The sequence below is a fragment of the Carlito syrichta genome, unplaced genomic scaffold (genome assembly GCF_000164805.1).
Source record: "Carlito syrichta isolate Samal-C Ts95f unplaced genomic scaffold, Tarsius_syrichta-2.0.1 Scaffold308805, whole genome shotgun sequence".
Lineage (NCBI taxonomy): Eukaryota > Metazoa > Chordata > Mammalia > Primates > Tarsiidae > Carlito > Carlito syrichta.
Window position 1 is genome coordinate 1,434,424 of NW_007252901.1, and position 15,543 is coordinate 1,449,966.

Genomic DNA, 15,543 nt, shown 5'->3' on the forward strand with positions numbered 1-15,543 from the left:
CAAGTTGCCCAGGCGGGTCTCGAACCCGCAGGCTCAGGCAGTTCACTCACCTCGGCCTCCCAAAGTGCTGGGATTACAGGCTGAGCCACTGAGCCGGGCCTCATATGTCGTTTTTTGATAACTGGCTTCCTTGACTTAAGAATAATGTTTCCTTTTTTTTTTTTTTTGAGTTGGAGTCTCACTCTGTTGCCCAGACTGGAGTGCAGTGGCTGCTTCCGGCCACCGCAGCCTCGACCTGCCAGGCTCCTGCGATCCTTCCGCCTCAGCCTTCCAAGTAGCCAGAACTACAGTCACGCGCTACCACGCCCGGCTGATTTTTTGATTTATTGTAGAGATGAGATCTCGCCTGCCCAGGCGGGTCTCAAACCCGTGGGCTCAGGCAATCCACTTACCTCAGCCTCCCAAAGGTGCGGGTTTACAGGCTGAGCCACCGAGCCCAGCTAGAATAATGTTTTCAAGGCTTATCCTTTCTTGGGTGTATACCTAGGAATGGAATTGCTGGGTTATATGGTAATTCTAGGTTTAACCTTTTGAGGAATTGCCACACTGTTTTCCAAAGTGACTGTGCCATAGTTTTCACTTTTATGTTTAGGTCTGTGATCCATTTTGAGGATTTTTTTTTTTTTTGGTATATTGTATGATATTAGGGTCAATTTCTTTTTGTTTTTAATTTTGTTACATATGGGTATCCAGGTTATTTCAACAACCTTTGTTGAAAATAAATACTTTCCCCATTGAAATACTTTGACATCATTGTTGAAAATCAGTTGACCATATGTGTGTGGTTCTATATCTCAACTTTTTAATTCTGTTCCATTGATTATATGTCTGGACATTTCAACATTCACATCATTTTGAAGTTAGCTTTTGTTAAGTATCTTTCCCATTGACAATGGGTCAGATCCTCCTGGTTCTTTGTATATTGAGTAATTTGGGATTGTATCTTGGATATTTTGAATGTTATATTGTAGACTCTGGGTTCTGTAACATTCCTCTGAGGAGTAGGAGTATTGAAGTTTTTGTTCTACCTGGCAGTGAGCTGTAAGCTGTGTCACTTTCTCTTGGTTGTACTTCAAATCTCAGTTCAGCTCTTTCTATTTTTCTTGAGTTGGAGTCTCACTCTGTCACCTAGACTGGAGTGCAGTGGCTGTTCCCGGCCACCGCAGTCTCAACCTGCTAGGCTCTGGCGATCCTTCCGCCTCAGCCTTAAAAAATAGCTGGAACTACAGGCGCGCGCTACCACACCCGGCTAATTTTTGATTTATGGTAGAGATGAGGTCTCGCTAAGTTGCCCAGGCAGGTCTCGAACCTGCGGGCTCAGGCAGTCCACTCACCCTGGCCTCCTAAAGTGCTCGGATTACAGGCTGAGCCATGGAGTCTGGCCTCAGTTCAGCTCTTTCTTTCTTTCTTTTTTTTTTTTTGAATTGGAGTCTCATTCTGTTGCTCAGACTGGAGTGCAGTGGCCGCTCCCGGCCACCGCAGCCTCGACCTGCTGGGCTCTGGCGATCCTTCCGCCTCAGCCTTCCAAGTAGCTTGGAACTACAGGTGCGTGCTACCATGCCTGGCTCGTATTTTTGGTTTATTGTAGAGATGAGGTTTTGCCAAGCTGCCCAGGCGGATCTCGAACCCGCAGGCTCAGGCAATCCACTCACCTCAGCCTCCCAAAGGCACGGGATTACAGGCTGAGCCACCGAGACCGGCTAGTTCAGCTCTTTCAACAGGGACATCCATTCCTATCCTGTTTAGATCATTATTCCGTGTTTTGAGTCCTATCCACTGTCTGCCTGCTTTTAGTGTGTAATTTGGAATTTTCAGGTAATTATTTTTTTTGTATTTTGTCCAGAATTTGCAGTTGTTATCAGTGGAAGGGTTGGTCTATTGAGAGTTTACACAATACCTGAAGTGGAGTCTATCAGGCTTTTCTTTATGTATAATGAAGCTATTATATCTTTTTGATGAGTTGACCTCTTTATCCCTTTGCTCTGAAGTCTTTCTCTGATATGAACATATAGCAATTAATAGCCACTTCAGCTTTCTTTTGGTTATTGTTTTCATTGTATATCTTTTCTGTCCTTTTACTTTTAACCTATCTGTATATTTATCATTAAAATGGGTTTCTTTTTTGTTTTTGTTTTTTTTAGTAGGAGCTTACTCTGTCACCCAGGCTGGAGTGCAGTGGCATGCTCACGGCCACTGCGGCCTCAACTTGCTGGGCTCAGGTGATCCTTCCTGCCTCAGCTTCCTGATTAGCTAGGATTACAGGTGTGTGCCACTACACCTGGCTAATTTTAAAAAATTTTTTGTAGAGATAAGGTATTGGTATGTTGCCCAGGCTGGTCTTGAACTTCTGGGCTCAAGTAATCCTCCCACCTCGGCCTCCCAAAGTGCTGGGATTACAGGGTGAACCATTGCACCTGGCTGGACCTTGCTTTTTAATCCAGTCTGGCAATCTGTTTTATTTGGAGTGTGTAGACTATTTGCCTTTAATATAATTATTGATAATGTTAGGTTAAATCTACCATCCTGTTATTTGGTATACATATCTCATCTGTTCTTTATTTCTTTTTTTCTCATTTCCTGCCTTTTTTTTTTTAGATTAATAGAGTGTCTTGAAATGATTCAGTTTTATCTTCACTATTGTTTTATTAGGTATAATTTGTTGTTTTATTGGCTTACAGTATATATCTTCAATTTATAAGCCGCTGGGTATGGTGGCTCACACCTATAATCCCAGCACTTTGGAAGGCGGAAGCAAGAGGATTGCCTGAGCTTAGAGGTTCAAGACAAGCTTGGGCAACTTGGCGAGGCCTCATCTCTGCAGTAAACCAAAAAATTAGCTGGCATGGGGGAGCGCACCTGTAGTTCCAGCTGCTTGGAAGGCTGAGGCAGAAGGACCACCCGAGCCCAGCAGGTTGAGGCTGTGGTGGCTGTGAGTGTGCCATTGCACTCTAGTCTGGGCGACAGAATGAGATGTCAACTCAAAAAAATAAAAAATTATAAGCAGTTAGTGTAAGACTCTTTTATATATATATATATATATAGTATAAGACCTTTACTATATATAGTATAACACTTCATAATAGTGTGACTCTTACAAGAGTGTTTTTTTATTTCCTCCCATCTTTTGTGCTATTGTTGGCATACATTTACTTCTGTATGAATTAGAAACTTCATGATACATTGTTTTCTTGTTTTTTATTTTTGAGTTGGAATCTCACTCCATTGCCCAGGCTGGAGTGCAGTGTGGCATGCTCACGGCCACCCCAGCATCGACCTACTGCGCTCCAGCGTGCCTTCTGCTTCAGCTTTCCAAGTAGCCGGGACTACGTAGGCGCATGCTACCATTCCCAGCTGATTTTTGATTTATTGAAGAGACGAGGTCTCTCCAAGTTGCCTGGGCTCGTCTTGAACCCTCAGGCTAATGCAATCCACTTGCCTCGGCCTCCCAAAGTGCTGGGACTACAGGCTGAGCTACAGAGCCTGGCCGATACATTGTTATCTTTGCTTTAAACAGTTGCTTTTCATTTTATTTATTTATTTATTTTCATATATTTTATTTTAAAATGTGGTGTACAATTCAGGATTAGGTATACAAGTAGACACTGTACAGGTAAAATTTGGGCCTCCCTTTGGTCCCCACTTTGCCTGATTTGACATCAGTTACCCTTATTGATGTTGTGCCTCCACCCCCACCCAGGCAGTATCCCGTTATTGCCAACAGTTACCTTTTAAAGAGATTAAAAATGAGAAAAGAATTATTTTTACATTTAAACACGTATTTACCATTTCTGGTGCACTTCATTTCTTTGTGTAAATCCAATTTCTATCTGGCATCATAATCCCTCTCCCTGAAGAACTTGCATTAATAATTCTTGTAGTGCAGGTCTTGTTGGCAATGAATTCTTAGTTTTTGTTGGTTTGAAAAAGTCTTCATTTCATCTTTATGGTTGAAAGAGATTTTTATAGGGTACAGAATTCTGGGTTGAAGTTTTCTTTTCTTTCAGTACTTTAAAAGTATCACTCCAGTCTTTGGTTTGTGTAGTTTCTGATGAGAAGCTTGGTTGTTTTAATTTTTAGTCTTTTGTGTGGAATGTTTTAACCTCGACTACCTTTGAAGTTTTCTCTTTATCTTTGGTTTGCAAAGTTTGATTTTTATGTATCTAGATGTGTGTTTATTGGTATTTATTCTGCTTTAGGAACCTGTGATTTGATTTCTTTTATTATTTGGAAAAGTCTTAGCAATGTCTTTAGATATTTCTTCAACCCCATTCTTTTTCTCTTATCCCTCTGAGATTCCCGTTAGCTATATATTAGATTGTTTAATATTGTTCTAGAGCTTTTGGATGCTCTGTTCTAGTTTTAGTTCTTTTCTTTTGTTTCCATTTGATCATTTTTATTGTTCTGTCTTTAAGTTTTCTGATTCTTTCTCAGCTGTGTCCAGTCTTCTGATGAAACTGTTGGAGGAATTCTTCATCTCTGATACCAGGCTTTTTATTATTTTTATTTTTATTTTTTTGATCTGCGGTCTCTCTCTGTTTCCCAGGTTGGAGTACAGCGACACAACCATAGCTCACTGCAGTCTTGACCTTCTGGGCTTAGGTAATTCTTCCACCTTAGCCTCCCAAGTAACTGGGACTGCAGGTGCATGCTGTCACACCCAGCTAATTAAAAAAAAATTATACAGATGAGGTCTTGCTATATTGCCTAGGCTGGTCTTGAACTTCTAAACTCAGGCCCAGTTTTTATTTTGCTGAAATTCCCCATCTGTCCGTACATGCTTTTTACCTTTTCCTTTTGCATTAGATTGTTTAGCATATTTATCACAGTTATTCTAATAATACTTAGTCTGATAATTTCAACATCTGGGTAATCAATCTCAGAAACTGTCTTATCTCTTGACATAAGTGTTGGGTTTTTTTCTTGCATTCTTGTCCTGAATGCCAAGTAGAGCAGTAAAAACAGTTGAAATAAATAGTGTTTGTACCTGGAAATGGGCAGCCTTCTTCTGTTAGGGAATTAAGTCAATTAAACTGAGTTTGGATTTTGTTGTAACTATAATTACCTTTACTGTGCTATAGACCTCAAATTTCTCTAGCCATAGGCTGCTCTTGCACTTAGACTTGTACTGGATACCTTGTACTTTGAGTGGGGGCTAGGGTCTGGAGGGTTTTTTTAGTGTTTCTGTCCCCAAGATTTCAGCCACCCTTGCATGCCTGTACCACAGAAAAGTTCTCTGTCAACATTCTTGCCTCTCTGCTACTGGTAGACTGAGCTTGCTTTTCACCTTGTCTAGACTCATGGTAGAGATAGATGTTGTATGATCCAGCCTTAGTTTTAGTCAGAGTTTGTTGTGTCTTACTACCCTTCCTCCTTATTGCAGCCAAGCTCTGCCTTGTATCTGTGAAAGAGCTTCCTGTCCCTCCCCCAGCTGTAGCAGACCTGTGCTTGGTATCAGTGTAGGAACCTGGGCCTAATATGGTTCAAGAGTGCAGAGTATTTTATCCCTTCCCCAGAAACAGTGAATCTTTGCCTGTGCCCTCTGAATGAGAAGGTTTGCTGCCTGTCTTAGTCTGTTTTCTGCTGCTCTAACAGGATAACACGGACTAGGTAATTTACAAAGAAAAGAGATTCATTTGGCACACAGATCTGGAGGCTGGGAAATCTAATATCAAGGGGCCATGTCTGGTGAAGGTCTTATTGCTGTGTTATAACTTGGAGGAAGGCATTACATGGTGAGGAACTAAGCGTGCGACCGAGAGAAAAGGGAAGCCAAACTCTTGAGATATCTAACCTACTGCCTCAATAATGTCATTAATTCTTTCATGATCTAATTACCTCTTAAAGGTCTCACCTCACAGTGGTAATTAACTTTCAACTTCAGTTTTGGAGGAGGCATTCAAACCATAACACTGCTCACCCTCCAATAGCTTAAGACTTTTTCTTAGTAAAAGAGTCTGGGGTGTAGGTGGGCATTGTGTCTGTGTCTCCTACGATTGCCAATCAATACCTATATTCCCGGGCCACTAAGGGAGACTATCTCTAGTCTTCTGCTCTGCCCCTGGTCATCCTACTGAGCCCAGTGGAGGCCTCTGGAAAAGACTTGCCAATGAGTGGAAAGTTTTCTTGTGTCTGGATGGAGGACGTGCACTTCTTACAGCCTCCTACACCCTGAACAGAAGCAGAAGCAGCCTATGATAGCTGCTTAATGTCCTTGCCTACTAACTCTTTTGTCTTTGTCATTTCTAAGTCTGTTTCTACTAACTGGTTTTTCTCCTGGTCATTGGTCAAATTTTCATGCTTCTTTATTTGTCTAGTAAGTTTTGATTTATATATTGTAAATTTAATGTTATTGGGTGCTAGATTTTGTTATCTTCCTTTAAAGAGTATTTTTTTTTCCTGGCATATGGTTAAATCACTTACAGATTACTTTGATTTTCTTGAGGTTTGTTTTTAAGCTCCTCTTTCCATGTGGTGTAGAGTGACTTTCACTGTACAACCAATTTAGCCGCTCCTAAAGCATGGTTTTTTTGAATTCCCTCTGAATTTTCTGCAGATTCAAAGAGGTCTCTTTTTTCTGACTGGAGGGAAGTTGAAGGATTTCTTGCCCTGTGTGAACTCTGGGAATTGTTTATTTACAGCCTCCCCCTTCTAGTTCTTTCCTTAGGTTGTTATTCACTCAAAATTCGAGGGACTCAATGCAGATTTCTGGAGCTATGTCTCTCTTTAGCTCCCTCTTGTGTGCTCAGCCCTGCAAATTTTAGCTGCTTTGGCCTTCTTTTTTTTTGAGTTGTAGTCTCACTCTGTTGCCCAGGCTGGAATTCTTTGGCGTACTCACAGTTACCTCAGCCTCAACCTGTTGGGCTTAGGTGATCCTTACACTTCAGCCTTCCAAGTAGCTGGAACTATAGGTGCGTGCCACCATGCCTGGCTAATTTTTTGATTTATTGTAGAGATGAGGTCTCACCAAGTTGCCCAGATTGGTCTCAAATCCCTGGGCTCAGGCAGTCCTCTCACCTCAGTCTCCCAAAGTGCTGGGATTACAGGTATGAGCCACCACGCCTGGCCTGCTTTGGCCTTCTTGAACTTGAGTCTGTCTGTTCAACTCAGTGAAATTGCCTAACTGAGTGCCCCTCCCTGAGCTATAGTTTAAGGAGTTACTTCCAAGCAGAAAGCCAAGCTTATAAATAGAGCTCATCTTGTTCATGTCCCTTTTCTCAGAGACCACGGTTCTGAGCTGCTTGTTGTCTAGTGTCTGAAAATAGTTGTTTCCTACATTGTGTCCAATTTTCTGGTTATATATAGTAGAAGGTTAATTACAGACCACCTGTAAGCCCACAGATTGTTCTGTGAAAGCAGAATATTTTTATTTAGGGATAATTTGACTAAAAGTTGATTTAAAAATTTTCTTGGCTTTAAAAGAAATACCAGAGGAATTCTGCTTCATATTATGTAGGAAAATAAGTTCTAGATGGATTAAGGATTTATATGACAAAACCAAAAATTGAAAACGCTTAGTAGAAAATATTGATGAATAGTTTTTAGATCTTGGGAATAGAAAAAAGTTTCTTAAAATACAAAAAGTGTTGGTTATAAAAAGATTGATAAATTGGATGCTTTTAAAATTAATACCTTTTTAAAATTCAAAGACCTTTAAATAAAATGAAAAGACCAGTGACAAACTGGGAGCAGATATTTATAATAATACATACAAATGAAAATGATTATGTCAAAAACATATTAAAAACTCCACAAATCATGAGAAAAGCACAAAAACTCAATATAAAAGTGGGCAAAACACATGAATAGGTACTTCACAAAAGAGGACACTTACATGGCTAATAAATATCTGAAAAGATGTTCAACATCATTAGTAATTAGGGAAATGTAAACTAGAACTACAGTTAGAACTCTTTCCACACCCATTCCATTGGCAAAATTAAGAGGATCTTTTTATATTTTGCTGAAAGAGAATACATTGGGGCAGCCACTTTAGCTTATATTTTGGTATTATCTCCTGAGGTTGAATATATGCATATCTTATGACCCTTCAGTTCCACTCATAGGTATACACTCAGAAGAATATCTTTTTATTTTTATTTTATTTTATTTTTTTTGAGTTGGAGTCTCACTGTCACCCAGACTGGAGTGCAGTGGCCGCTCCCGGCCACCATAGCCTTGACCTGCTGGGCTCTGGTGATCCTTCCGCCTCAGCCTTCCAAATAGCTGGAACTACAGGCGCACGCTACCACGCCCGGCTAGTTTTTGATTGATTAATCTATTTTTTATTTTTTATTTATTTTTTTGAGTTGGAGTCTCACTCTGTCTCCCAGACTGGAGTGCAGTGGCCGCTCCCGGCCACCGCAGCCTCGACCTGCTGGGCTCCAGCTATCCTTCTGCCTCAGCCTTCCACGTAGTGGGAATTACAGGCACGCACTACCACACCCGGCTAATTTTTTTGATTTATTGTAGAGATGAGGTCTCGCCAAGTTGCCCATGCAGTCCCGAACCCGCAGGCTCAGGCAATCTACTCACCTCAGCCTCCCAAAGTGGAGGATTAAAGACTGAGCCACTGAGCCTGGCTTAGAAGAATATCTTTTGCATGTACAACAGGAGGCATGTATACAAATGTTATTAGCAGCATTGTTCACAATTACTAAAACTCAAAAGCCACCCAAATGCCCAGCAGTGGGAGTATAGATTAAAAACATACAAACAACTATGATGTATTCATATGCTATATGCAACAAAATAAACCGCAAAGATATGTAATGCGGATGAGACCAAGTGGTATAATATTAAGTGAAAACACCAAGTCCCCTAAATTCTCATTCATCTTGATGTTTTTAAAAAATTAAAATACCCTTAAAAATTAGAATAAGCCAGGCTCGGTGGCTCAGCCTCTAATCCAGCACTTTGGGAGGCTGAGGTGAGTAGATTGCCTGAGCCCACGGGTTCGAGACCCACCTGGGCCACTTGGTGAGACCGCATCTTTACAATAAATCAAAAATTAGCCGGGCGTGGTAGCGCGCGCCTGTAGTTCTAGCTACTTGGAAAGCTGAGGTGGAAGGATCACCGGAGCCCAGCAGGTTGAGGCTGCGGTGGCCGGGAGCGGCCACTGCACTCCAGTCTGGGTGATAGAGTGAGACTCCGGCTCAAAAAAAAAAGCTAAAATAAAAAATAAAAGTTTGAGGATTGCACTTAAGTGCAAAAAGTATATAAAAAGAAAGGCAAGGGAATGATGAATGTGGTTGGAGATGATAACCTTTTGGGATTAGAGAAGCAGGGAGATAGGATAGACGAAACAGACTATATGGTTTGAATTAAATTATTATCAAGGTCTTAGCTTTTATTTGCTTTTTACAGTATCTGCTAATGAGAATACGCTCTGGCTTAAATCAGTTTTAAGGCCTTTTCTTTGGAATTAACTTTAGAGCCAGTTTGTACCACACAGCAGTATCAGTCACATTGCTTTATAATAACCCTGTGTTTTCAGGTCCCTCCAAATTTGCTTGTTTGTTCATTCACTATATTTACCACATTGGCTTCAAATGACTTTTAACTTCTTGAAAATAAATCCACCCTTAAAAACCTGATAATTGCCTTTGAAGATATTTAAAAGTGTGCTAGGAGTCATTTTAATTGCAGAAATGAGACCGTGCTCCTCCTGAAGAGGGATGTCCTTTTTTACACATATAACTTTTGGCATGTTTGTTAAAAGTAAGCCTTGTTTTAGCCGGGCTCAGTGGCTCAGCCTGTAATCCCGTGCCTTTGGGAGGCTGAGGTGAGTGGATTGCCTGAGCCCGCGGGTTCAAGACCCACCTGGGCAGGCGAGACCTAATCTCTACAATAAAATCAAAAAATCAGCTGGACGTGGTAGCGCGTGCCTGTAATTCCGGCTACTCGGAAAGCTGAGGCGGAAGGATTGCCGGAGCCCAGCAGGCGAGGCTGCGGTGGCCGGGAGTGGCCGCTGTACTCCAGTCTGGGCAACAGAGTGAGACTCCAACTCAAAAAAAAAACAAACAAAAAAAGTAAGCCTTGTTTTATTTTATTTGTTTATTTATTGAGTCGGAGTCTCACTCTGCCACCCAGGCTGGAGTGCAGCAGCATGCTCATGTATACCTCAGCCTCGATTTGTTGGACTCAGGTAATCCTTCTACCTCAGTCTTCCAAGTAGCTGGAGCTACAGGTGTGCGCCACCACATCCAGCTAATTTTTTTATTCATTGTAGAGATGAAGGCTCGCCATGTTACTCAGGCTGGTCTTGAACTTGTAGGCTCAGGCTATCCTCTTGCCTCTGCCTCCCAAAGTGCTGAGATTACAGACGCGAGCCACCACGCTCAACTTAAAAGTAAGCCTTATTTTAAGGTGGCTTTGAACATAGTCTTTTTAATATGCATAGCAGAATACACTTAATCAATATCACTCTAAACCTGACTTTAGATGAGTCTATGATTTAGTTTGTAGTAAGTAGGCTTGTCTTTGTTTTTCTCCCTCACCAGGTATACAATGTTTACATGGCAGGGAGGCAGCTGTGCTCTAAGCGGTACCGGGAGTTTGCCATCCTACATCAGAACCTGAAGAGAGAGTTTGCCAACTTTACATTTCCCCGACTTCCAGGGAAGTGGCCATTCTCATTATCAGAACAACAATTAGATGCCCGACGTCGGGGATTGGAAGAATATCTAGAAAAGGGTAAGCTATCTCCTTAAACTCTACTATTCTGAGTACACTTAGGGTCTGGATATGCAACTTCCAAATTTGCTCAACTGAGTTTCCTGAAACTCAGTAGTGAAAATAAGTCAAGTTTTTGACTATCCGTGTGGAATAATCTGAGCTTTCAAGGCAAGACTGAACTATCCAGTAGGGTGATTAGTAGCTTGTTTTATTGGTTCATTGAGTATCTAACAACAACAGAAAAATGAATATTTAATTTTTGATGCATTTGATAGTCCTTAATGGGCCTTTATTTATAGGATTACATAATTTGCCAGCAAATGCATAGAGAACAGACTCATCAATAAGCTGAACTAATTTGGGAACTAACTGGGCAATATTTATGACATTTTCATTAAATTGATTCTTGGCTCCCTGGCATATCCTACATGAAAGCTTTTTATTCATTTCACAGGTATTCATGGATAGGTTTGCTGAGTTGTAGGTAATCTAAATTGTCCTTGTTCTAAGCAGGCCAAAGGTAGAAATATCGAACTATACTTGCTATCTCACTGCTTCCAAATGATACATTAGGAGTCTGTGGACGCTGAAACACTTGTTTGTCTAGAAAGGCAACAAAATGGTACAGATCTCCTTAATAAGATAGTTCGTCTTATGGATCAGAGAAGAGATCTCTCCTTGCTACATCATAGAGTTATATAATTTGTTATCTGTGCAATAGGTTTTTCTCTAAAATACTAGTTTAGTAGAATAGTGGTCTTATGTGATATTTAGTCATTCTGTGTCCTTGTATAAGAACTAATTGACCTAGTTGGATTTAAAAAAAAAAACTTTGGTAGGCAACCTTATTCCTGAAGAAAAACCATTTCTCTCATAGAAGGTAGTGGGACTTCCTCATCTGTTTTTAGCTTTTTCTAACATGGACTGGCCTCTGAACACAGCCCTTGGGAAATGAGAAAGGGTACAGTTTTAAAAAATCAGATTAAGTAAAGTCATCAGTATAATTTACCATCCTCATGAGGGTGTCAGGAAATTAACTTTGTTACACTTAGAGGATTAGCTACCTGCCTGCTTTCCTTCCTTTTTTTGGGGTGGTGGGGTTGTTTTGAAGCTAAAGTAAGTGAGGTGAAGTGATGTGCTCAGCTTAATGCTTAATTACCTACCCATTCTTTCCAAAATGGCTTTAAATGTTTATGGTTCTCTGGTTGGCCACATAGAGATTTCCCTTTTGTATTTCAATTTTGTATATAGTTTGTTCCTGTTGACCTTTCCCTACCCCTGCCTCTTTCCTCCATGTACTGTTGTACATATGTTCTGTCATGCAAGATGGCCAAGTTAGATTTACTGAACTTTATTTCTCTTTTCTGGCTATGTTTAATATTTTTAGCAAATTGGATCTTTGTATTTTCTATTATTTCTCTGTTCTGATAATTTTTAGATAACCATTTATCACACCTTAAAATCTCATCTGCCAGGCGTGGCATGCTACCTCCTCTACCTGTTACTGATAATTTAACTTAAACCTTGATATGTTCTTGACTTTATATTCTTAAAGACCTTATGCCAGATACTCTTTGTTTTCTACAGTGTGTTCTATACGAGTGATTGGTGAGAGTGACATCATGCAGGAATTTCTGTCAGAATCAGATGAGGTAAGTGAATATCTCCTTTAATGATCATTTTCCTCTTGGCTCCTTGTGGGGGAAAATAAATGAAAGATATTGATTATGGATTAAATTGCCATAAATTCTCGACTTCCTTTTCATATGTATCCTGCTTATTTACTCCTGTAAGATCTAGTGCCAGTTCCACCTTCTTTTTTGGAAGCCATCCCTGATGACTTGTGTCATCAATTTTTCATTCTACCAAGAACTTTTGCAATCAGTACCGCTCAGTTATCATCTGTTGCTGTCTCATTCTCTAATATTTATACATATAATCAGATTGTCACTTTATATTTTTAGCTTACAAGAGTGTGAGCTACCTGTAGGTAAGAGCTAAATCTTGATCATCTTTATATTCCCAGTGCCTTACCACACAGTGTCAAGCATGTTGTAGGTGTTTAATAAATATTAATTAAATGAATATTTAATGGTAATATGTTAGTGTGTTATCTAATTATTTTATATGTTTTTGTCTTGTTTTCCAACTAGATTATAAATATTTTACAGACGGGGGCTTATAATAAAGTAATGCTTAGGATGGTTTTAGGCAACAAATAGTACTTTTTAAAAAGTAGTAAATGAAAATGGACTTGTTTCTAAATAATTGTTTCTCTCTAATGAAAATTACAAGGTCCCCAGCGCTTTGGGAGGTCGAGGTGAGTGGATTGCCTGAGCCCGCGGGTTCGAGACCCACCTGGGCAACTTGGCGAGACCTCATCTCTACAATAAATCAAAAAAATTAGCTGGATGTGGTAGTGCGCCCCTGTAGTTCCAGCTACTTGGAAGGCTGAGTTGGAAGAATCGCCGGAGCTCAGCAGGTCGAGGCTGTGGTGGCCAGGAGTGGCCACTGCACTCCAGTCTGAGTGACAGAGTGAGACTCCAACTCAAAAAAAAAAAAAAAAATTACAAGGTCAAAAATCTGTTAGAGGAATGTTAATCATCAAAAGCAGTAAGAGGATTTCTTTTGAATTAAAGAGAATAAGAATTGCTTACTCTTTGCTAGAAGAAAATTGAGAATCAGTCTAACTTTGAAAGGGAAAATGGATGAGACTCAAGTATCCATTTTTCTTTTCAAAGATGTCCTGATTGTTTCAGTGTTCAGAAAGAAACTTAGGATACCCCTTGATCCAAACTACATGCCCAGCTCTTAACACCAGAGACTATACGTTGAAACTACTGCTTTTGGTTGTTTTCTCCTCTCATTTGTGAGTTCTGAATGGAGAGAAGGAGGTGAACCAAAAATCTCATCTGTGTTTGACCTAGACTGCTTCACACAAGATTTGTTTTGAAACGTGAACACGTTGGCTTCAACATGCTTCTTTCCTCCCTGCTCATCTTAAAGGTTAACTTCTGTTACAGCCTAAAGTCAGCTTTATGACTTGTAAATGTAATTGACTTTTTCCCCTTTTTTATTGGAACTCACTTCCTCTCTATCACATATTTAGGTTATTGTTTAGCTAGCATGTTACAGGGATAGTGAGAATATACTGAGTCATAAATTCCTTCTGTGTGTCTTTTCCCTTAGAACTACAATGGTGTGTCCGACGTAGAACTGAGAGTAGCATTACCAGATGGAACGACAGTTACAGTCAGGGTTAAAAAGAACAGCACTACAGACCAAGTATATCAGGTAAATTAAACTTGAACAAGTAGACTTGACATTGGATGTTGTGTAGCTGACAAAGAAAGATTAAATACATATAAAGTACTTATACCTAGGATATCTGGCACATAATAAGCTTATTAAATGTTGGCTGCTATTGTTATTATTAATGTGAAAGTACTTTGTCCTCCTTGAAAGAAAGGCACAGTAAATATACAGGTTGTAGTAGTTGTATTAGCTCTTTCTTTCTTTTTCTTTTTTTTTTTTTTTGAGTTGGAGTCTCACTCTGTTGCCCAGGCTGGAGTACAGTGTCACACTCATGGCCACCCCAGCGTCGATCTGCTGGACTCTGGCAATCCTTCCGCCTCAACCTTTCAAGTAGCTGGAACTACAGGCACGCGCTACCACATCTGGCTAATTTTTGATTTATTGTAGAGATGAAGTCTCGCCAAATTGTCCAGGCGGGTCTCAAACTTGTGTTCTCAAGCAATCCTCTCACCTCAGTTTCCCAAAGTGTTGGGATTACAGGCTTGAGCCACCATGGCTGGCCTACCCCTCCTTTCTTAATTGTGAAAAACTTTATAACATATTTGAAAACAGAATAGTAAGGTGTGGTGGCTCGTGCCTATAATCTCAGCACTTTGGGAGGTGGAGGCAAGAGGATTTCCTGAGCCCATGGGTTCAAGACCAGCCTGGGCACTATGGTGAGACCTTGTCTCTACAACAAATCAATATGTTAGCTGGGCACACACTTGTAGTTCCAGCTGCTTGGAAAGTTGAGGCAGAAGGAGAGCCTGAGCCCAGCAGGTCAAGGCTGCAGTGACCATGAGCATGCCACTGCACTCCAACTTGAGTGACAGAGTGAGACTCTGACTCAAACAAACAAACAAACAAAAACAGAATAATACAATGGCTCTCTATATGCTAGTCATTCGTATTTAATAATAATTATCAGCCAGGCTCGGTGGCTCAGCCTGTAGTCCCGCTCTTTGGGAGGCTGAGGTGAGTGGATTGCCTGAGCCCGCGTGTTTGAGACCCGCCTGGGCAACTTGGCGAGACCTCATCTCTACAATAAAACCAAAAAATTACCTGGGTGTGATAGCACGCGCCTGTAGTTCCAGCTACTTGGAAGGCTGAGGTGGAAGGATGGTCGGAGCCCAGCAGGTCGAGGCTGCGGTGGCCGGGAGTGTGCCACTGCACTCCAGCCTGGGCAGAGTGAGACTCCAACTCAAAAAAATAAAAAAATAAAAAAATAAATAATAATAATAATTATCAAGCTTTTGCTACATTTGCATTATTTTTCCCTTTTTTCTTTTTAAAAAGTATTTTAAAATAAATTCCATGTTACTGAACCTGTGTTTGCTTCAGTATGCATCTAAAATAGGGATATTCTTCTTACATAATGACAATGCCACGATCAAACCTAAAAAAATTGGCACTATTTCTTTGGTATTAACTAATAACTACTGCCGGGCTCGGTGGCTCAGCCTGTAATCCCGTGCCTTTGGGAGGCTGAGGTGAGTGGATTGCCTGAGCCCGCGGGTTCAAGACCCGCCTGGGCAGCAAGACCTCATCTCTACAATAAATCATAAAATCATCCGG

General features: G+C 40.6%; 1 protein-coding gene across 2 annotated transcripts in view; it reads left to right on the top strand.

Annotated features, from left to right (window-relative positions):
- The window catches only part of SNX27 (sorting nexin family member 27), a 90,205-nt gene that overhangs the window by 34,866 nt on the left and 39,796 nt on the right, over positions 1–15,543 (top strand). For both annotated transcript variants that reach the window (XM_008065814.2, XM_008065813.2), the window contains exons 3-5: positions 10,500–10,692; positions 12,262–12,326; positions 13,864–13,968. In XM_008065814.2, the coding sequence (XP_008064005.1) occupies positions 10,500–10,692; positions 12,262–12,326; positions 13,864–13,968 (363 nt within the window). The remainder of the gene's footprint in view (positions 1–10,499; positions 10,693–12,261; positions 12,327–13,863; positions 13,969–15,543) is intronic.